The sequence below is a fragment of the Myotis lucifugus genome, unplaced genomic scaffold, assembly GCF_000147115.1.
Source record: "Myotis lucifugus unplaced genomic scaffold, Myoluc2.0 scaffold_53, whole genome shotgun sequence".
Taxonomy (NCBI): Eukaryota; Metazoa; Chordata; class Mammalia; order Chiroptera; family Vespertilionidae; genus Myotis; species Myotis lucifugus.
Window position 1 is genome coordinate 1,610,209 of NW_005871101.1, and position 24,086 is coordinate 1,634,294.

Below are 24,086 nucleotides of genomic sequence, written 5' to 3' on the forward strand. Positions count from 1 at the left end.
CAATAATTTTTCAGTACCGTCCAGGATTACTTTCTGAGAACTCTCTGACCTGTAAGGATGGATAAAGTGTGTGCCTTGGGTTGTCTTCACATTTTGTTGATATAAACTCTGGAATGTGAGTCAGAACTCTCTATCCCATGAAAACAGACTATTTTTAATGTGTTCCTTCTTTGCAAAGTAGAAGAGAAGAGTTCTGGTAGTAGGTATACTCAGGTCTCCTTCTAGTATCATATATTTGACCCCTTTACCCTCTTCTACCTTCCCTGACTCCCCTACCCCTTTGGTAACCACCATAGAATTTAATACTTTTTTATTTTATTTTATTTTATTTATTATTAGAGTGAGGAAAGGGGAGAGAGAGACATCGACATCTATGTGAGAGAGAAACATCAATAGGTTGCCTTCTGTACGTGCCCCAACCAGTGATCAAACCCACAACCCAGGCATGTGCTCTGACTGAGAATTGAACCGGCAACCTTTTGGTGCACAGAATGATGCTCAACAGCCGGGTGAATCAAACAATTTTAATGTTCATTGCTTTATGATATTTTTGCCTGATACTTTTTTTTCCTTAAAATATGTTGATACATGCTAATTTAAGCCAGTGTTATAAAAGCAATCAAACCAGATTCTGGAGAAGTATTACAATTAAGAAGCCTGATAAATGAAGGTTTTACCCTAGAGAGTAAAAGTAATTGGATTAATTGGGTGCTTTTTTCCTTGCTATAATTACCTTTAATAGATAAATTTTCTGTATTTTACTTTGAACTCTGTTTCTTGAAAGTTGGGAATATTAAACTTTTAATGTGGAATATTAAAACACTTTATGAAAGTTCTCTATGTAAGTAGCCTAAATATATGAAGCTAACTTGTGATTTTAGAAAATATGCTTGAAGTCATCACACTTTCAGCTTCATTTAATTATCCCTTTAATGGCTAAATAGTATGGAAAGCAAAGTGTGTTCAAGTTTATGATGAAACTAAAGGCCCGGTACACGAAAATCTATGCACTCGGGGTGGGGTGGGGGTGGGGGGGTCCCTCAGCCCGCCTGTGCCCTCTCGCAGTCCGGGACCTCTCAGGGGATGTCCACCTGCTGGCTTAGGCCCACTCCCTGGGGGATCGGGCCTCAGTTGGCAGTCAGACATCCCTCTGGCAGCCCAGGAGCCCTCGGGGGAGGTCCAACTAATGGCTTAGGCCCGCTCCTGCCACCGCTGCTGCGCTGGCCAGCCATGAGCTGGCTTCTGGCTGAGCGGCGCTCCCCTGTGAAAGCGCACTGACCACCAGGGGGCAGCTCCTGCATTGACTGTCTGCCCCCTGGTGGTCAGTACGCATCATAGCAACTGGTTGTTCCGCCATTAGGGTCAATTTTTATTATATAGGATGCTATAGTCCTCAGCATGCCCCTGGTGGTAACATAACCAAATTGCAGTTTTAGTTCCTTTAGGGGTACACAAATATTTTCCAAGTAGTAATTACTAACCCACAGCTATGAAAGGATAATAGTAATGTGACACTACCCTTCCTTGCTTAAAATCAAAAGCAACCCGCAGAAGAGTTCTCAGCATGGTTTATATTAGGATCAGCAAGCCTTGTATATATCAGACCTGCTGGCCTTTCTCACTCCATCTGCTTTTCTCACACCCAGACATCTCACCACTCATGTCATTGTTCCTGAATATGCCATGCGTTGTAATACCGTCAGCCACTGTCAGTTGGTTATGTTGCTTAGAATGCCCTTTTTCACCACTTTCAGCTACCATCTGCCTGGAAGCGGCCCACTGACCCTCCAAGGCCCACCTCATTTCCTCCCCAAAGATTTCATGTCCCCATCATGACCAGTGGACTTGGCTGATCCTTTCTCTGATATCGTATTGCTATTTTTATGTACTTCTATTTAGCACCTAATATGTTGGAAAGAACACTAGTTTTAAAATTAGAAAAAGTTTGTATTGAATTCTAAATCCAAATCCCAGATTTATTAATGAGATGACACTGGTCATATTTCTTAACCTCTTATAATCTCAGTGTCTTCACTTGAAAAGTGGGTATTATGTTGAAGGATTGTTATGAGAATAGGAGAACGTCGGTAAAGTATCAGGTATGGTGAGTGGCATGGGAGATACCCAACAAAGATTAGTTCCCTTTCTTTATAGTCACAGGGACTCTGATTACTTATTTATCCGTCTTGTCCATTAAATTTTGATCTCCTGCAAAGCAAAGACTCAGTCTCAATCATTATTGCATGTTAACCTAACATATAGTTGAATTAAATGGATGTCCCCAGAGGGTCAATCAAAACACATTTAACTATCTTTTTAATAGCACATACTGCCAAACGTCTCTTTCTGGTATTTATCATGATATCTAAAGGCAATTTATGAGTCTATATAAGTCATATTAAAATTCCTACTTGAAAAATTATTAAAACTGACAATAAGTTAACTGGGCCAATGAAAGATTCATTTAGGTGGTTCTATATTGTGAGTCAACACAAACTGAAAGGTGATTTTTCAATTCCTTGTCTTCACCTTTGTATGAGCACTGGGAATTGGAGACAGCGATCTTGAGTCAGGTGGGACAGGCTTGGATGTGGTTAATTCCATGTACTTGGATGCAGCTAATGGGAACTTTTGGAGCTCAAGTCAGGGTGTCTGGAGCCTGTCCCAGCTCAGCATTAATGACAACTCTTTGGACCTCAGTTTATTTATATATGAAATGAGGAGGTTGGGCTTCACAGGGCTAAGTTTCCTTTTTATGCACTAACCTTCTGTGCGTCTCTCTTTAGATGAGACAGAGTATGAGTACAGTGGAAGTGAGGAAGAAGAGGAGGAGAATGACTCAGGAGAGCCCAGGTAGGAGCGGAAGAGCCACGTCTTCTCATTTCCACATTCTGAATTGTGCTTGTGACTCACTTCCTATTGATTTATAGGTTCATTTTTTTAAGAATCCCAGCATGATGGTCTTCTTTAATTTATTGCTTGTAAACATGCTCATTCATTTGGGAAAATTTTCCTAGGCAGATTCATGGAAATGTGGAAATCAGCATATTCTTTACCTTGTTCCCCAAGATTTATGGTCCCTATTCTAAGGCCTTGTTTCTTCACATCTGTAATGTGTAGAATGGGCAGCAGGCAATTATCTGGGTGATACAGAACTAAAAGTACCTAAAACTACATCTTTCTGGAGACCTAAGTGGTATTTTTGAACGTGAGTCATTCAATTCATACCTTTGAGAAGCCCATTTGGGCAGCCACTGTTCTTGTCACACGCCTCGGCATTTTCACCGCAGCCTAATCCAAGAGGAAACAATTTCCAGAAAATCAAATGACACTCTAGAGGTGAACCCTAAATAGAGACTTTCATGCCCACTCCTGTTGTCATGTGTCAGACCCCAGAATCAAGTGCTGCTTAATTATTATCATCTCTACATTTTGAATTTCACTTGACTTTGATTCCAACTTTCTTCTAGTCTGTGTTTATAAATAATTAATGCCAGTGTGCTCACGCTGCCAGGATCTCTCTTTCGTGAGAGAATTCAGCTGGCGGCAGTTGAGTGAGCCCAGGGCACAGTCACACATATCATGGTGGGCACGCTGTTCATGTGAGGTGAGATTAAATGGGGAAAATGCACAAGTAGAAACATCACTGGGATGTGTGGGTCTTCATTCATTAGCCATCCCAGGAGGAGAAACCAGTGCTCCCGAAGAAGGAGCAGTTCCCATACTGTGGAGGCGGAGCTTCTTGACCAAGGAAGGGGCCAGTTCATTTACTACTAGGATGAGCTGGTGGGTTCCTTTTCGGAGCTAACTCAGACCTACCAAGCTGGATTATTGCCAAAATACCCAGAACAGGGCAGGTGGGACTGAGCTTGCTGGGCCACCTGGTTTTTCTCTGTTTCACACCACAGGACTTCTCAAGGTCAAAGACTGAAAGATAATTCTTTCCTTCCAGCTGATACTTAACATCCTGGCCACCCCTAGCTTAGCTGCATTGAGATGATGACTGTCAAGTAGTGACATGGCAAATGATCATTCTTGCGAAGCCAAGGACCAAATGCCCTGCTTTCAGAGAAGTTGTACACTATTTTCCAGAGCTCAAGCAGGCGGCCGTGTCAATCATTCTGATCACTCTCTAGAGATCTGAAAAAGCCCTTTTTAACTAATGCTTGCTAAACTGCATGTTAGCAGTCACTTAGGGAGCCAATCTAGCCATGCCTTGACATTTCTATAATTGTAACATGTCATTATATCACACTGAAGACTAGGTTTCAAGTCCTGTTTTATGGACACATCTAATTAATAATCTTCATGAAATCCTGAAAAGTAGAAAGAGACAGTGGTTATCTCATTTTAGAAATGAGGTAACAGTCCAAGGGTGGCAACCTGGTCATACACCGAGTTCATGATGGAGTCAGTAATGCCGCTCAGATCACCTGACATTGACCCAGCATCCTCGTGTGCACGTGAGGGTCCAGAAGGCCCCCTGCCTTTGCACAGAGCAGGTGGCCTGCGTAGATAAGGATTGTCATTTGGGCTTTGCTTTAGAGTTCTACACAAAGGCTGTGCATTTTAGGGGAGGATTGTTAGTAGAATCCAAGCACTGTCTCTTATCTGGAATGTCACAAACAAAGGCTTTTTATGTCATTTTCTGGCAGTATCTCACATAGCATGCTATCCAATCTCCAGAACAGAATGATCACCTCATCAGCTGCCACCAAAGCGGCTCCTCCCACCAGCATTCTCCATCTCAGTTGTTCTTACCACCATTGCCCAGGTGCCAAGACCAAACTTGCAAGTCATCCTTCAATCCACACATGAGATCCACCAACAGATTTCATGAACTCTGTTCCAAATGATTCTCCCAACTTCCATCCCCACCACTCCCGCCCTGAAGTCTCCACCCCAGAGCCACTTCAGTAGCAGCCCAGCTGGTGGCCTTGCTTGTCCTCCTATCCCCTGCAGACTGTCGTCCATTCAGCAGCCAAACAAATCAGATCATGTTACTCTCCTGCTTAATCTTTCCTTATGTGGCTCTGCCCTCACTGGCCTGTCTCTCTGACCTCCTCTACCACTCTCCCTGTCATTCCCTCTTGCTGGGGTGTTTCTCAGCATCTAGAATGGCTCAGGAATTTGGAAAAGGGGCTGTGAGTAAATTAATAAAGAGATTAGACATGAAATATGAATTTGGAAGGCATTTTGAGGAGTCAGAGGAGACCTAGCTTCAGTAACCAAGTTCTCTGAATCTCTGGACCCCCTAGCTTTTTATTAACACAAATTGCCCTAAAACATACATATACATATCAAAGGTAAGGTTTGGTATACAGTAGGCATTGTCAGGTTGGGGGAACTGCCTTCGGCTGTCAGGCAGCAAGCAATAATATAGCAGATTTTTAGGTTTGGGGAAATGCTTTTGGCCATTCCAGCAGGCAATAATATATATCTTCAGCCCTGCTGAAGCCTCAAGGTCCACCAACCTTTTGATGAACTTCTTGCATTTATGACCTGCTGGAATTAGCCCCCAGCACCCACTGCTCTTGGAAAGACCAGCTGGAGCTCAGTTACTTGAAGAGGCCACTCCTGTCCCCACCAGAGACCTCTATACAGCTGACCCTTAACACGGGTTTGAACTGCCCAGGCCCTCAGATACATAAGGCTGACTATGTGCATTGACATATGTCATTTATACAGGGGTCTTGACCATCTTTGGATTTTGGTATCTGCAAGGGGATGGGGGCGGGTCTTAGAACCAATACCCGATGGATATTGAGTGATAACTAAGTTTTGGGGGAGTCCAAAGTTATACACAGAATTTCTACTGCACAAGGAAATGGTGAGCACACCTGACCCCTGTGTTATTCAGGGCTCAGCTGTACTTGCTTTTCCTTCTGCCTGAAGGATTCTTCCCTACCACTTCTTATGACTGACTCTTCATCATTTGAGTCTTAGCTCAACTGTCACCTTCTTGGAGAGGTCTTCCCTAATCACCCTATCCAAAGCAGAACCCTAATTTTTACCCCAGCACCCTTGCCATTGTCACTCATAAACTGTTAACACTTTATCTTCTATAGAGCTGATCAATACCTGAAATTATGCTATTTGTAATTGGTCTGTCTGCCTAATTATTTTTCAGTCTTTCCCACAAGAAGATAACTCTAGAGAAAGAATTTGGTTACCTCCTACTGTATCCACTAGAGCCTGCTGTGTAGTAGGCACTCAATAATTATTTAATGTATTTATTTCAAGTGAGAGCTGCCAGAAAGATTAAAAGGGCTAGGTTTGTATGAACAAACTAGAGGCCCAGTGCACAAAATTGGTGCACAGTGGGGAGGGTCCCTCAGCCCAGCCTGCACCCTCTCCAATCCGGGATCCCCCTCGCAATCCAGAACCACTGGCTTCTAACCACTCACCTGCCTGCCTGCCTGATGCCCCTAACTGCTCCCCTGCTGGCCTGATGGCCCTAACTGCTCTCCCCTCCTGGCCTGATCCTCCTAACTGCCTATCTGCTCTCCCCTCCTGGCCTGATCGCCCTAACTGCCTATCTGCTCTCCCTTCCTCTCTGCACCCTTCAGACCCCCAGCGCAGGGATGCTGAGAGCTCTCCACCATGGCCTCGCCCCCATCCTGATTGGTCATTACATGATGGCGTCCCAGCCAATTTGCATATTCCTCTATTATTAGTATAGATAGGAGCCATTTTCTACCTGTCTGTTAGGCTGTTGTGTCTGTGACTTTGAGTTATACACATGCAGTTGGGTGGTGAGTAGGACAGCCCTCAATTACCAGTGTTTTTTTGTTCCTCTGCCCCCCTTGTTCTCTCTGCCACATGCACATACAAACACATACATGCACACGCATGTGCCTAATGGCCATTTTGCAAGTGAGGTGGATTGAGGCTCACAGTTCTTAAAGGGAATCTAGGATCAGTGAGCTGGTTGAAGTCCCAGTTGCATGTGGCCAGAACCAAACCACTTAACTTCACTTTAACTGGGGGGCAGGGGGACGGCGCACAAGACAAGTCCTGAACCCTTGGACTTGGCAGACTTGGGTTCAAGTCCTGCTCTGTCAACCTTGGCTCCACACTTCCCCTCCCTGGCTCATCACATCTTCATCACATCTTCACGTGAGCAGCCTGCCCTTTGCCTCCTGTGGTTTGGTACAGAAGTCAAGGAGGTGATGTGAGTGAGGGTGACCTGTACTCCTCTAAGGAGAGGAGGTTCCCTCAGCTCCCAATTAATTTTTATTTTCTGGCTTTGTTCTTGCCTTTCTTAAACATGAAAATAAGCTGGTCTGGGGCTCAGGGCTTGCACACACACTAAAGACTTTAGAAAGAGATCTTTGCCATGTCACAAGGGTGAGAGCGGTGTGGCCTCTAGGAATGTGACATCCCTCTAGGGAGGGTGACAGCACGTGTATGCAGTAGTCAACTGAAAGGGAGTCCGGACACTAGTCTCTTACTTTGACTCTGTTTCTTTTGGGGGTGAGTAATACACTTAATGGAGGACCTAAGAGCCTGAGCTTGAGCAAGTGGCTCCTTTAGATGGGTGATTTATTTGCCCTGAACTCCTCCCCCTAGACCCATGGTAGCAGTTGCTCTTGCCCCTTGTGGGATCCTGATGTCTCTGTCCTGCCCACAGCTCCATTCTGAACCTGCCAGGAGAGTCAACCCTGCGGCGGGACTTCCTGCGGCTGCAGCTGGCCAACAAGGAGCGGTCCGAGGCCCTGCGGAGGCAGCAGCTGGAGCAGCAGCAGCGGGAGAACGAGGAGCACAAGCGGCAGCTGCTAGCCGAGCGCCAGAAGCGCATAGAGGAGCAGAAGGAGCAGCGGCGGCGGCTGGAGGAGGTGAGCATGCTCCGGCTGCCTTTGCACTCCACGTCTCTTGGCTGGGGTCACTCCCTGGGTATCCACTGTGGGCCCAGATCCCATCCTGAGGTCAGGCCTAGCCTGTTTGGAGCACACACACCTTCAAATATCGCCTTCTTGCCTAGCCAGTGTGGCTCAGTGGTTGAGCTCAACCTATGAACCAAGAGGTCACTGGTTTGATTCCTGGTCAGGGCACATCCCCAGGTAATGGGCTCAATCCCCAGTAGAGGGCGTGCAGGAGGTAGCCAATCGATGATTCTCTCTCATCACTGATGTTTCTCTCTCTCCCTCTCCCTTCCTCTCTGAAATCAATAAAAATATATTTAAAAATAAAAGATGACCTTCTCAGTGAGGCCTCCTTGACCACCTTACTTAAAATCACACTCCTCTCTCTGGCATGTCCTTGTCTTCCCTGCTTTCTTATCTTTACATCTCCTATCACCTTTACACGTTCTCTGTAAGTATTTTCATCTGTCTGTCTCTTTCCACTGGGCTTTAAGCCCCTGAGGGCAGGGGATTTTGTCCCTTTGATCCCTGATATATCTTCAATGGCCCAAACAGTGCCTAGCACACAGGTGCCTCATAAACATTTGTGGAATGAATGAACTAATTATGAATGAATGAGTCAGTGACTAAGAAGTAAAATATAGGTGTTAACTAGACCACAGTGAATAAGCAGGTAAGTGAGCTGACAAGGATGGAGAAGCAGGGCCTGCTTTTAATGACACTCCTTTGTTATTCCTCTGCACACTGGGGAAAGCAGCTGCGAGGCCTTCCAGACACCTTTGTGACCCGGGGCTTGGCTTCCAGTTTGTGGGCGAGACTTGCCTTCACCTGCAGGCATTGCTCTCATTTTTGTGGGGAACCATACCTCCGGCATGGCCGGTCCTGGCTGAGGCTCTTTCCTTTGTGGTCTTACAGACCAGACGCTTATTAAAGCCTCCTTCCCAGAACCTTGCTCTGAAGCCTCCTTCCTGTGCCAGATACATCACATACTCTAGACAATTAGGAAACCGGTGGAGCAGAGGAAATCGGATGGCAGATAGAAGGTTCACTAACTGCGCAGTAATGGGGCAGGAATTTTACAGTTTTCCCAACACTGTCACGCTCCCCGTTAACTGTTTACAGCATTCACTTGCACTGTCCAGTGGCCCCTGCAGTTAAAGGGGGGGCGAATTGCAGACAGCAGGAGCAGATTGCTTTTTAAATGGCTCATCCAGGCCTCAGTTTCAGTTTGCAATGAATCCCATCAACCTCATTAGGTCTCTGGAATATTAATATGCAGACCAGCAGCAGTACTGTCCAACAGTTGCAATTATTGAATGACTTCTGTGTGTCAGGGGCCGGGTGGGGTACTTTGCTTATATCCAAGATCTTATCTCCTATCATTATCTCTTTGCATTTATTCATCATTTCTCATGCAAAGTGCATATAATCTCCATTTAGCCGGAGGAAACTGAGGTTTAGGGAGGGGAAGTAATTAGTTCCATGTGGCAGGGCAGATAAGTGCAAAGCCGGGATTCACACCAGGTCTCCCTGATCCCATTGTTCACCTAGGCGCAGTGGTCGGCAAACTGTGGCTCTCGAGCCACATGCGGCTCTTTGGCCCCTTGAGTGTGGCTCTTCCACAAAATAACGACTTCTGAGCATGGGCCACGAAATTTCAATCGCACTGTACGTGCGCACTCGCACGTGGTATTTTGTGGAAGAGCCACACTCAAGGGGCCAAAGAAAAGAGCCGCATGTGGCTCGCGAGCCGCAGTTTGCTGACCACTCACCTAGGGCCCTGAAATGGTAAATGTACATACTAGTAAGTATCAGAGCTTTGAACTTGTAGGCTTCTGCAGGTAGCAGTAGGCAAGGGAAGCTCTTTCTCAGCTAAGTATGTAAGTCTGTAATATCATCTGTGTGCAGAACGCTCAGCACATTGCTCCAACAATTTGGCTCAGTGGTTGAACATCAACCTGTGAGCCAGGAGGTCATGGTTCCATTCCTGGTCAGGGCACATGCCGGGGTTGTGAGCTCAATCCCCAGTGGGGAGCTTGCAGGAGGCAGCCATTAGATGATTCTCTCATCGTTGATGTTTCTCTCTCTCTCTCCCTTTCCTTTCCTCTCTGAAATCAATAAAAATGTATTTTTTAAAGAAAAGAACACTCGGTACATGAGAAGTTTAAAGCTCACCTTCTTCTAGTCTGAGACTTACACCGTCATAGAAAGAGGCACTGCAGTGCTGAGGGGCAGAGACCTTGGGAGGAGCAGGCAGAGGCAGGGGGAAGGGAGAGTGGGTGTGGTCAGGCAGCTCTCAGAAGTGAAGTGCCTGGTGCAACAGGGGAGCTGCCTGCACCTGTGGTTACTCACCTGGGTACATAGTGGAAGTCTGGCACGTCCTTGTGGCTGTGCCCTGGTGTCACCTCCTTCAGCCCACCCAGGCCAGTTGTGGCTTCTCCTGGCCTCCAGCCAAGGGCCACACCGTTTCCTCCAGGCACTCTGGTCTCTGAGGACCTAGGGCCGCTGCTGTTTGGATTAAAGGCTTACTCCCTAGATTCTTGGTCAAACCCCTCTCCCCAGCTAAGCACTGCCCCCAAATCCTGCTTTTCCTGCTTTCTTCCCTGGCTTGTGGTTTATTCCTTCCAAGAGCATTTCCAAGACCGCCTCATCATTGGAGCATCACACCGTGAAAACCTTAGCTGTTTGCATCCGTGAGCTCCTTGTGCAGTGATTTGTGACACTGCATTTGAGGCTAAAATACTTACCGTGTAACCCTAGAAAATCCCCCATCATCCCATTTGAAATGCTGAAGAATGCAAACATGTGCATGGATACACACACACACACACACACACACACATTTCCTTTTATTTTTACTTAAACGTAACGACTAAAAGACCTTCGGCTCTTGGACTTAGATCCTTAATTAATGCAACATCTTTTCCAAGGATGCATTGTATTATTTTGTTGTTTTGATGTTTTAGATTTTGTTCCCTCTTACCTGGTTTGATTTATTTGAGCTTTAAATGTTTTTTTATTAAGTTGCTGGAATCATCATTCCTAACAGTTATGAAGCACTTACCATAGGACAGGTACTCTGTTCAGCACTTTATGCGAATTGGCTCATTTAATCCTCAGAGCCACCCCAGTCTAAAGATAATGCAGCCAAGCCTCACAGAGGTTAATAACTTGTTCAAGGTCACACGGCTTCAAAAGAAACCAGATTTCAAAGCCAGGGGTCGGACTTTGGAGCCCAAGTGCTGTCGCTGCACCCATCCTGCCTCACCGCTGATAAGCCATGGTCAGCATGCTTTTCCATAGTCTTCACCTGGCCTCCCCTTCAGTGGCCTTTTACCCTGAGAAATGAAGGATTTCGGAGCCAGGGCAGGGAAGCTGCACCCCGCGGTGCTCATCTCTGAGCGGGTCTGGCTCTCCTGCTCCCAGTCAGAGCCACTGCCGAGGCTTCCTCACATCTCTTCTTTGGTGGCATTTCCGTAGCCTCTCCCTTGGATGCAGGTCAGCGTTCAGACTCAGGGGGGCACACGCATGCCTGGGAACACACCCTGTCAGTCCCCACCTGCACAGAAGGCGACTGCATGCGTGAGGACACTTTGCTCTGTGCACCAGTGTGCACGAGCCCTGACTTCTCACCAGAAGCAGGAATGCTCGTGCCTGCAGGACTTCAAGAGACTATACCTGTTTTATTTTTTGATCCTATATCTTGTCCCTATTGCTCAATAGAGAAGAAAAAGAAATAGGAAGCTCAGATGGCTGTAAATTCTGAACCTCTAAGTAAGGACTGTCTCTGCCACCAGGGACGCCCCTCCTGTGTCCTTCTCCTGCTGGATCCCCATCCAGGTCTGATGCCCTGGCCTGGGGTGACAACTTGAGTTTCTGGTGTTCTGAGTAGGAACTTGAACTACATCATCACATGGAAGCAGTTAAAGTCTATAGGTAGACTTGCAAATGTTGCATTGCTGTGGTCAGGCAGGCTTGTGTAGGCATGCTGGGAAATACACCCCCATTTCCAAATAAAGGCCCTTCAGGTGTCCTTTTGGTTACATGAGGCTGTGTAGGTTACAGCCATCGTCTTCCTCGGTGATCTCAGATGTCAGCTCCTACCAGGGCTTTCTAAGGAAGCCCTGCATGTCCTTTGCTATTTATGGGTCACCACGTGGATTTGGCGTGGTTCTAAATCAGTATCCGCATATTCTTGGAAGGACTTTGTACAGTGAAGGTAGTCATTTTTCAGCTTGTGAAAAGACGTGGCTTCAAGCCAATTAAATGGTGAATGCAAGACTCTCAGCTGTGTCCAATGACAAAGTACAATTTATAACTAAGTTCCAGGAACTTGATTAAACCCAGCTCAGGGGAATGAGCCCAGCAATAGTGAGACAGCGCATGTAGAGGGCTTCTTCTATTTTACTCAGTGCAATAAACTTTTTCATTGCTTGGCCTAGACAAGGCACAACTTATTTTATTCTCTACTACAGAGTTAGGAGCCAGGAGGTGTTGGGACACCCACTCTGGTCATCTTTGCAGACACTGACCTTGAGCAGAAGGTTTATGGTGATGCCTGATTCTGCTCGAGGGTTTGAGATGATACTAGTGAGATATATATATTTCAATTTGCAGAAGACCTTTTATACTTCATTTTGGAAAGAGTATATTTAAGTCACAGGAGTGAATCAAATTGATCCCAGGAGTGCCAACTTGCTCCATGGTAGGAACTTTTATCCTTCAGAGAATTGCATTCATTTTTTTAAGCCACCTGGGTCTCAGTCAGTGCCCTTCAAGACCATATGACATTGTCCAGTGATAAAACAACCAGTTCTACCTGAAAGATAGCATACTGCTTTGGTTCTGTCACCTGAAGTTTTTTTTGTGTGTTTTTTTAAGAAATACCACTGATATCTAGTAGTACTGGAGCCCTACTGTACAAAATGAGAGACTGGCAGTCTCAGCAGTGAGTTCTCTCTAAGCCTCTAGCGTTTTATGGTGACTGAGGCATTCAAGGACATTGAGCCCAACTGTTGTTGCTTAAGTGTACAGAAGAATTAAAACCTTTCCCCTATTTCTGCAGGCAGTCATTTAACAAATTTAGTGACTGCCTACTTCCACTATGCAGGATACTGGGAATACAGTCTGCCCTTGTGAAGACTAGATCTGTGAGGGAAACAGGCATTAGGCAAATATTCAATCATTCGTTATCATTGCCAGAGTGATGTGGTGGAGAAGAATGCGTACTATGGGCATGTACCACGGGGACAGGAGCCTAGCCTGGCTGGGAGGCATGTTGGTTGGAGTCCAGCTGAAGGAGAGCAGAGGATGTAGGCAGGGAAGCAGGGCTTCTTAGGCCAAGCTAAGGAGTTTTGAATTTTACTTTAAGAATAGTGAGGAAATATTCACATGTTAACCAAGAGAATATGATCAGATCTGCAGTTTTATTTATAATTATTTTTAAAAACTTTTATTAAAATGTATTTTTATTTATTTCAGAGAGGAAGGGAGAGAGAGAGATAGAAACATCAATGATGAGGATCATCGATCAGCTGCCTCCTGCACGCCCCCTATTGGGGATCGAGCTTGCAACCCAGGCACGTGCCCTTGACGAGAATCCACCCGGGACCCTTCAGTCTACAGGCTGCCGCTCTACCCAATGAGCCAAACCAGTTAGGGCAGATCTGCAGTTTTAAAATGGAACTTTGGCTCTTGCAAGGAGAGGGATTGGAAGGAGCACAAGTGGGAGAGACAAGGTAGTCCAAGCCTGAGAGGGGAGTGCTTCAGATGGATTGAGAAAAGTGAATCCATTTGAGAGAGATGTTGCCTGTAGAGCATACAGGATCTGGGGTTGACTAGACGTCAGAGGTGAAGCAGAGCGGGCAGTCCCAGAAGGTTCCCGACATCAGACTGGACCATCCAGGTGGAGGACCAGGTTTGGAAGGAGGAGAATAATATCAGTTTGCAACATAGTGAGTTTAAGATGCCTATGAGGCGGCCAATGGTGATGCCAAGGATGCAGTTGGATTATAGAAACAGCTGTAGAAGGGGTTGAATGATGGGAAAGGTGGGAATTGCTGGGTTTTGGCAATGGGAATCTATACTGAGGAGAGAGAAAGTCTGGGCCTGAACTCAGAGAAGTCAGAGCAGGAGAGGAGAAGCCAGCAAAGAAGACTGATAAGCACACAGAAGGAACATCAGGGGACCTTGATGTTGAGCATAGGGTTAAAGGGACCAGCTCTGTGAATGTTGCCCAAAGGTCAAACATGATAGCAGGATCCTTTAGTTTCAAAAACAAAACAAAAAATATTTTAAAAAATTTGTTTTGCCCTGGTTGAGTGGCTCAATTGATTGAAGCATCGTCCCGTACACCAAAAAGTTGTGGGTAAATCTATGGAAAGGACATATCCTCAGGTGAGGATGTAAAAAAAGGGGGGTGGTGGTTTGTGGTACTCTTTAGAAATGCATTCATTTCCTCTTTGTTTTGTAAGAAGATACTTACTTGCTCAGGAAGTCAGATCTGATTTTTAAGTGGAAAGTTGTTGGTTTGAATTTGAGGGCCACTGTGTACTCCCTGCATGCTCTGGGGGTCCTCAGAGTCTCCCCGTATCCCACTTCCTGAGCATCCCACTGACAAGTCCAGTTTAACTGACAAGTCCAGTTTAACTGTTACCAGCAAGACCCACCTCAGACTTCTATTTAGAGAACTTTGTATAATTACATGCTCATCTATTTGTGGTCAGCTTTTGCTTAAGGTCCCTCTTAGCATTTGTTTTCACTCAGGGTAACCAGGCCAGCCTCACAGGAGCTGTGCCAGCTGGAGCCCAACCCCAGAGAAGCCAGTGTTTGTGAGCTTATTCTTTGGAACCTAAGTAGTTTCTCCCAGCTGCTCGTAGACCAAAAAAAGCGCCAGCGGTTGGTGAGGGGAAGGGGGGGGCAGGATAAAGGGGCAGGGGAAAGCTGCGTATCTCTTTAAGAGTCAGTATGTACAGGACAATATATCAAAGCTCTTAAAAGTCTCATGAGCGCAGAGCATTTGGGGAAATTCTCTTGAGAGTCATATCTTGGCTAATGGTTATTTTCCTTAATAGATAGAAGTTTTTTAACTTTCTGGTGCCTCGGTTTCTTCATTAGCACCATCTGAAATGACAATAGCATTTACGCCCAAGGCTATTGTGAGGATTAAATTAGTTAATTCATAGAAAGCTTAGAATAGGACCAATGCTTACAAGACACTTAACCACTATTAGTTATTATTATTATTGGTATTGGGTCCCTTTGGCTGAAGTCAGAGATATAACTTCCAACAATTTGAATTCTTTCATGTGTAGCAGTAAAACCTCTTGAATTTATTAAAATAAAATGTACCAACAGGTAAGATTTTTTTATGCCTTGGGAAGAATATTTGTTGTAATACTAATAGGAATTCAGTTAAGTCATTAAGAGTAAATGTGTCATTAGTTTTTTAAATGGCAGGATAACAGATTATGAGGCAAAGTGCACCAGCTTTGAGGGTGTGGCGACCAAGGTGTGCTTCTAGCTATGTGGTCTTTGGGCAAAGTACTTACCTTCTCTGAACCTCAGCTTCCTTATAGACACAATTAAGATACTATTTACTTTGTTGTGAGAAGTAAATGGAATCATATATACAGAAATCTAGACACCATGCCTGGCACAGGCATGGACTGATATCCTTAGGTGAATACTTTATTGTCATTGTGGAACTCATGATTTCAAAGTTGTTACTTTTCATTTGTTGGTTTTAAGGGTTTTCTGAATAGATAGCATTTCCATTTCCCTGCCTTTCTTAGTTCTCTAATGTACCGTCCCTGTTTACTATAAAACCTGGACTCTGCCATCCCTTTTTGAGGGTCCTTCCCTGAGAGCTTCCCTCTTCCTGTGTCTTGCTGGGATGTCCATCTACTGTTACCTTGGCCGGCAGTCCTGGCCTAGTCAGCACAGGGCAGCCCATCTTCATCCTCCTGGATGTACCTCGTTTACGAGGATCAAATGCCACCTTGGAAGGTCTCTTCTTCCCAGCCGAGCCTCAGGAGACCTTCCCCTGGCCACCTCTACTTTTCAATGGATTCTCTTATCGGTATTTCTTGCTGTCATTTCCAACACTGTCTGATTATAATCCCATTATTGTCAAGTGGCTGCATCGAGTCCTGAATTAAACCCATAAGAAGATAGGGTCCTTTTGATGCCTGAATAGTAAGTTCTGGGCATCAGGGACCCAGCACTGGAACTGACCCCTTCACCAAGAAGGTAGAAGCAAGGTATTCCAGCGTATATAAGGAAGAGACTGCCTGGGTTTGAATCCGGCGCCGCCACACTTTGTGATCTTAGACTAGACCTCTCTGCCTCAGTTTGCCCATTCATAAAATGGGACAGGGGTAGTTTCAAGGAGTAAATGAGTTAATACATACAAGTGCTTAGAACAATACCTGGCACCCAGTAAGTACACGAATAAATTCCAGAACACAGATGTACAGGAAGGGAAATATCTTTGTTTCTCATTATCTGCCTAGTTGTTGCTCCTCTAAGTCAACCTCTTTTCAGGGCAAGGGCTCAGCGTTGCATGCAGCTGAGCAGGCTGAGTGGGCAGAAGCAGGAGCCGGGGACATGAGTGTGGCTGTGCACCAGTGTGGCATTCCCACTGGACCACATTCCCAGGCTCTCCAAAGAGAGAGGCACCGTGAGCAAGAATAACTCCCCCCTTTTAAGGCCTGGAGTGTTCATTCATCGGCACTGCTGAGAAATGGCATTCAGTTCATTTAATCATTAACTGTGGGCATCCTAATGTGTGCTGTAAGCAGGGGCCTCTGGCGGGAGGCAGAGGGGCCCTTTATTCCTGAATGTCATCAGCATTGGCACAAAGACTGAATGCTTCCTAGCTGGACCTGAGCTCCATTATTCCAATAACTGAACAGAAATTCTGAAACAGCTGGGCGCCAGGCTGACAAACCGGATGCTCTTTGTCCCACGCTCGTGCTTCAGAGGCCACGTGGTGTGCATGGGTGTGTGGATCCCAGAAGGACAACTGACTCTCAGTTACCTGCCGTGATGCAGGAGGTGGGGCTTTGTCTGTATAGTCACCTGGATCCTTGGTGGGAGGGGTTTCCTGCCAACGTGAGGAAGTCGCAGGAAAATGCTGCTGTTATTTTAAATCCTTTTGCCCAGACCGCTTCCCATGCTTTCCAGGAATGGGGAAGATATGCTGGTTTATATAAATGCAGCATTTCATACTGGAAAGAGACGTTAGACAGTTGCTGACCGTAGGTGGATGGCAGGTATGGCCTTTCAGGGACTGTAGGCAGCGGGCATTACAGACCTGCCTTCCATTGTCTGGGCTCTTCATGGAGCCTCTTATTATCACAGCTCATCTGCATTTCTTGTGTTTCATAATCATTATTAGTTGATCCTGACCATAAAACTGCGACATCAAAATAGTTTCACCGAATGTTATTTCACATGGCATTTACATCGAATTGTTTTCATTTCACTTTTATTTTCTTCAGTGAGTAGTTTTATAGACTCATAGAGGTTGGGGAAGATAAGGGACCTCAAAAGTGATCTAAGCCACTTCTCTCAAAGCAATAGCTTGATGATATTCTTCAAACAGAGTCATTTAGCCTGTTTAATATATGATCTCTGCTTATACTTTTAGAGGCTTAATGCAGCCTATTCTATTTTTGAGCAACTTAGCCTGTTATTGATTCGTGCATTACAGACCTGCCTTCCATTAATACACAGTATGCCGAATAAAACTAAAATGCCTTCCACCTGAGCCCAAAAGTGTTTGGAGGCAATGATAATGCTCTTCCCCAAATGGTGCCTGTTCCTGCAACCTTTCCACGTATGATATAACTTAGCATCTTTAGTAACACCCAGATGTGCAGGGTGGCCCCCTCTGTAGACATTGTATTAATAAACTGGTTTATAATGGGCTTGTTTTCTTAGAACTCAATCTAGAGTTTCATCTAAGCCTTCCAAATAATGGCAGAGGGAACTTAGGAGTTACATATGCACTGACTTTTACATTAACCTACAGGGTCATAGGTACTCAGCATGTCCATCAGGCCATTCTTGCTCCTCTATGCAAATCCCAGGAAAACCCAGGGGAAACTGTTGTGGCTCAGAGATAATAAGAGCTTCTGAGTAATCACATTGACTGGCATCAATAGGAGAGAAAGGACCAGACTTCTTCATTAAAGCCTCCTTGCAGCTCAGCCTGTGCTTAGCCATGGGGCTGCCTACTTTTCAAAAGTTAGCCAGGGAGTCCTAGCCGGTTTGGCTTAGTAGATAGAGCATAGGCCTGAGGCCTGAAGGCTCCCAAGTTTGATTCTGGTCAAAGGAACATACCTCAGTTGCAGGCTTGATCCCTGGCCCTGGTCAGGGATGTGTGTGGGAGGCAACCAATTGATGTGTCTCTTTCACATCCATGTTTCTCTGTGTGTGTGTGTCTCCCCTTCCCTTCTACTCTCTAAAAATCAATGGGAAAATATCCATGGGTGAGGATTAACAAAAATAACAACAACAATAAAAAGTTGACCAGGGAGTTCAAAGGAAGAGTTTAGGCAATTAATTTCCAGGAAAGCTATGAATGAGTAGGTTGGATGGTTTATCTTTAATAGTATAAAGAGTATAAAATAAAAGAAGGAGGTATGTGTAGCGTGTCTAGCTTCTCTAATGGTTCTCTGATTACTGTTTCTGTGAAGAAAAGATAGGTAACGAAGTGATGATAGAAAGAGAAAAAAATGGGCACCTGAAAAGGCAGAACACGACATCCTTCACATGGTATACGTACATGTCTCAACCAGCTTCTTTCAACCCAGAGAGCAAGCTTGCCAAGAGCCACACACAGAGTGAGGTCCTGGCGTTGCACTTACCGAGTGAACTTGGGCAAGCTCTTGGCCTGTGTGTGCCTCAGTTTCCTTAGCTGTCAAATTGGGACAATGACAATAGTCTGTACCTAAAAGTGTTGTGGTGAGAATTGAATGAGTATAGGGCTTAGAATATTGTTCCTCCTCTATATGCATCCCAGGAATTCTGTCTTGCATCAGAAGAGGCACAACATAAGTGTTTGTTCATATTATCTATGATTATTATTTTTTGTTATTCTGACTACTCCGTTGTGTAGTGAATTCAGAGGTGGCAGGCTGTTTCACCATCACTCTTAATGTCCTTTCTATTTAAAAAAAAAGTTTGGAATCCCAGTTTTAGTTACAAGAAATCATGCCCTTGCCCTGCTGTGGTCTTTCCAAAAGGAAACCTTAGCAAATGTTAACTTGTGCAAATGAAATGCCCAGAGCTTCTGTGAAGTTTATACAGAACAGTCCTACTTCACTGTGTGGTTGATTTAAAAGACCACACTGCATCCTTTCATCTGTGTGTCTGAGCAGAGAGCCCCTGAGTCAAGGGGATGGTTTGAGGTACTTCCCAAGGAGCCCGACTGGATCCTGCGCCAGCAGCTTGCTCTCCTCTGGAGGCTGACTCGGATCCTCCACGGTCATTGGGTCCCCTCTCACCACTTCCAGGAGGTCACCAGGATGAAAACCAAGAGGAGCTCTCTCAGAGCAAATTCTAAGAGAATTTCTGCTTTGTTTCACTTCTCATTCTGAATTGCTAGTGGATTTTTGCTTTGCGATGAGGCACATCCTTGCTTAGACTCTTTTAGACTGAACAGACCTGTGAGATGACCTTATCTGCCCCCTGTGACATCAGATTAAGGTGATTTATTCAAGGTCATAGAACACTTCACTCATGTGTTAAATAAATATCTATTGAGACTGTGTAGTCTGCAGTGTTTGTTTTGGTGGCAGAGCCAGACTAGAATCTAGTGTTCTTATTTCTTACCCAGTGTTCTTTCCTCTGCGTCCTTTGCCTCTCCTACCTCCCCTGTCCCCAATGACATGTTGTATTACAGTTATGGGGTATTAATTCACAAGTGTGGATGTTACCTGTGTGTCTATATAATGGATGTGATGTATCTAAAAGAGAGACTCAGGGCCCCAAATCTTTACACAATGGCATCTAGCCTCGTTTCCTCGGAATCTACCAAATGTCATGAGAACCAGACCCAAATTCAACCTGCATGTTTGGTAAGTAGATAAAAACAACTAAGTATCTCATCTGGAATTTCTTAAGGACATTGAAGGAAGTGCTGATGGTGCCAGGAGAGATGAGTTGCCTTTAGCTCAGCTCCTCCCCACACTCTCACTGTCCTTCCCACTGATCTCCAGCGGATAGATCACTCTCCTGAGCACTAGGGGCCGGGAGGTAGGAGGGCATAGCGTGGAAAGAGCATGGAATCAGACCGACCTGGGCTCGATTCCAGGCTCCACCATTTCCAGCTGTGAGACATGGAACAATTTACTTAACTTCTCTGAGCCTCAATTTGCTTATCTATAAAATGGGAATAATAATAACAAACTCTGTCATCACTCTGTGGGATTAAATGAGCTGAAGCATGTCGATCAACCTGCCCAGCAAATACCTGGCACTCACAGACAGTGCCCAACGTCATGGTTTGTATTCATTCCATGATTTTCTCCTAAGTTATCATGTGGCCATTGACAAGGCATTAAACCTTCCCGAAAGGTTATAAAAGAAGGAAATTTTAAAATAACATTTGCCCCACTTATTTCATAGCCTTAGATCATAAGGCTCTAATTAGAATAATCTATGATGGAGTACATGTTTGGGTTGAAAAAAGAAAACACCCATACACAGAAATTACAATTTTTACTGTCTTGATGAGTAGAAAGGAGGCTCAGTTACACCCCTCTTTAGGCCCCACCAGCTCTGTGTACGTCTGGGTAGCTCACCTTAACCAACTCTCTTCTGTCCGGATCAGAGCAGATTGGTCCCCACTGCTGTGAAAAAACTTTCACCACAGGCTCAGGTGACATAAACAGAGGTGGCATCTTCATCGACAAAGAACCAAATTACAAGTCAACAATTTCTTGCTTATTTTCATTTTGAGCTTCCCAAGGAAGATGTTGAGTTTAAAAAGATATGGGAGATCAAGGCTCGGTTTTCATTTGTTTATTAGTGTGGACCCATCTTAATGACCTTTCTTCATTCCAAAAAGAGGACTAAGGTCGCTTACAAAGATGAATACATCAACAGAAAATAAAATAAAGTAAAATGGACTATAAAGTAGAAGAGAAAAACAAGAGGAAGCCAGCCAGGTCCATTCCCAGGACCTGGCACAGCATGGCGACCAAGTGCAGGTGCCCGGGGGCCACCAGCCTGACTCCGAGATCCTGGCAGCTCAGAGAAGAGGCAAACTCCATCAGATAAATTCCTATTGTCCATCAGATAAGAGTAAACGTGTTACTCAGGCGAGCTCTCTGAGATTGTTGAAAACCTACACACTCGCCTAGTCGTGGTGAGTAGTGCTGGGAATAATGTCTGAGGTGATATTCCTACCACAGGCACAGTGATTAGCTTTATTCGGCTGTTCTGATAACATTGTAAAATGCAATTTATGGCCTAACCATTCATCAAAGTCACTTCCATAAGAGCCAGAGCACCCTGTGCAGTTCGCACATTTCTGTTGGTTAAATGCCATCTGAAAAGAACATTTAACGAAACAAAAGGAAAGGAAGGCAAACTCCACAGTCTTTGTCATGAGCACCCATGAGGATTATTTATTATAACTTTAATATGAATTGGATATTTGCAGATTAAAGGGACATTCTTTTGCAAGAATTTAAAGACCTGCAATTCTACACAGTCAATTTGGGATCAATGTATAACTTTTGAGGGTCCCCTGAGCAGGGTGCAGGATTATCTTTCTCATTAAAATAAACTTACCTGCTCATATACTTGAACATGCAGCCACACAGCCTCCTCCAGAAGGTGGCTGGAGGGGGAACACCCATGGAGAGGACCAGACTGTTATTAAGAAAAATCATTCTTTGGGAACCTCCAGAGAGTACAAGGAAGACAAGAAGCCCCTGGTGACCTACTCCATCCAGCAAGGCTACAATGATTTTAACCTGGAGTATTATCAGTCATTCCTCAACCAGGAATAAAACAAACTTATAAGAACCCACTGAATATCTAATTTTAAGTGATATAACTTTTGGAGGTGCCTCTAAGAAGAGGCGGATGAAAATATACTTGCAGGCAGGTCCTTCTAGGTGGGGCATCTGCCACGAATGTTAGAGAAGTTGGTTTTGTGTGTTTTTTTTTATTTTCTTTTATTGCTTAAAGTATTACAACGAGTAGTACATATGTCTCCTTTTTTTCCCCCTTGACCTTCCCCCGGGCTCCCCTACCCCCCAGTGTAGAGGAGTTGGTTTAAGCCATTTTTTTGGACAGCAGAACCACTGACATCTTTATGCATAATCTGAATGAAATTCAGAATACTATTTCCCCTCTTTCCACTCCTTCTGGCTACATGCTTATTTTCTTATTTTATTTTTCTTCTGCCTTTCTCTATGATAGCCAATAGATACTATGCCAGTGCCAACCATAAGTAGATCTCTATTTAGAAAAACATTCTTAGATCTTGTCTGTGCTCCACATAAAAGGCCTGGAGGTCTTAGAAGGATGGCTCTGCATGGTTTTCTCTCCTTTTCTTGCTGCCCAATCAACGGTATTCAATGCAACAAGTATCAGTGGTATGAGGCTCTACATTGGATATAGTGGGAGATGAAAACTGGAGTGGAACAGAGACCCTGTCCACAAAGAGCTTTTAACCTAGATTGAGAGTAGGTAAGGCATACTCAGATAACCATATTATGAGGTACAATGTGATGTAACCTGTAAGTACTAATAGGAAGGGACATAGTGCCGCAGAAATATCGGAGGATACTGTATTGTCTTCTTTTGCCCCAAGTTTTTTACTTGGTTCAGTTCAACAAAACTCTCTGTGCACCTTCTAGGGGCCAGGCCCTATGTGAGACCAGGATCAAGCCTCAAGAGCTGCTTCTAGAAAGAGTCATCAGAGCTTTGTCAAGGTGTCTGCTTGAGGCCCAGGACTTGGTCTTTCTCTTACATGTTTTGGTATGTCCCCTCCAACAGTCCAACGCCCAGGAGGAGAGAGAGCAAACATTTTTTTTTCCTGGAAAGGCATTAACATGGAGACACAGCAGCTAGAAATTGGCATGGTGCCCTCAGAAGGTTGGGGAAGTGATTTATTTTTCCAGACTCGCCACAGGAACCAAAGCCCTGGCAGATGCCTCCCTGAGTGAGCAGCAGCTGATCTGAGTGAGATCAGTATTAATTATTAGCCACTTTTGAGTGTCTTTCTCAGAAACTACAGAGTACTTGGGAAGCCCACACCCTCTTCAATTGCAATCAATACTGTGTACACCTTGTGCAGGGACCTGAGTGGCATGTAATTATAAAGAGTATCGATTCCTAGCAAAAAGGTTGAAAATGTACAAATCCTTCACATAAAAATCAGCTCAGTCTTCCCAAGGCTTGATTAATTTTTTCCTCAAGAAAGAGGCCAATGGTAAAAAACTTGAAATGTTAGCCAGATCAGAGCTATTTCCTGCCAGGAGCCAGATCTGTACACATAATTATTTTTATTCTCTGCGCTGGCATTGATTTGCTTTGGTTGTGTGTTGGAAATATCTCTGTTTTGGGTCCGTAATCCAAGTTATTCAGTCAGTTCCCAGAATGATGTTTTCTACTCACATCTCCCTGTATTATTTTTTCTGTAAGACAATAATCCCATGTCTGGAACCTGACTCCTGTGCCCCTCATTCCCTTTCCTAAACCCGCTTTTTCTTCGCTATCCCTCCATTTGCCACGCTCCTTGGCAAGAACATCACTCATCCTCACACACCTCATAGTTACCCAACTGCCTATTTTATTTTGGCCCGATTCCAAGTTCTACTTCTAAGTTGGCATCCACTCCATTCCTGTTAAAATAACTGAAAATCTGGGTAGGTTTTCATCTCTCTTCCTTTTGGCTGCATCTCCCCGCTCAGCAGGGGTTACGAACATGGACTCTCCCACTGCCTTTGCTTCGCTCATGGATGCCCTATCATTTTCTTCCTGGATCCGTTGAATGACTCACACTGTGTTCCAGCTTCTAGTCTTGCGCCCTCCCCTGGCTGTTAAGAGGCCTCTTGAAAACGCAAGTCTGATCATGGCATTTGACTGCATATAGTTCTCCAGTGGCTCCCCATTGCCTGCAATCTAAGGTGGACAAATAATTGTTGATCTGGACATCATAGGCGTTGAGCCTCAAAAGATGCACACATAATCACT

The 24,086-nt window shown here is 44.9% G+C and overlaps 1 protein-coding gene across 9 annotated transcripts in view; it reads left to right on the forward strand.

Moving 5' to 3' along the window:
* Window positions 1–24,086, forward strand: part of TNIK (TRAF2 and NCK interacting kinase) — a 280,941-nt gene that overhangs the window by 186,034 nt on the left and 70,821 nt on the right. For all 9 annotated transcript variants that reach the window (XM_014455950.2, XM_023753889.1, XM_023753886.1 and 6 more), the window contains exons 11-12: window positions 2,787–2,853; window positions 7,634–7,838. In XM_014455950.2, coding sequence (XP_014311436.2) covers window positions 2,787–2,853; window positions 7,634–7,838 — 272 coding nt within the window. The remainder of the gene's footprint in view (window positions 1–2,786; window positions 2,854–7,633; window positions 7,839–24,086) is intronic.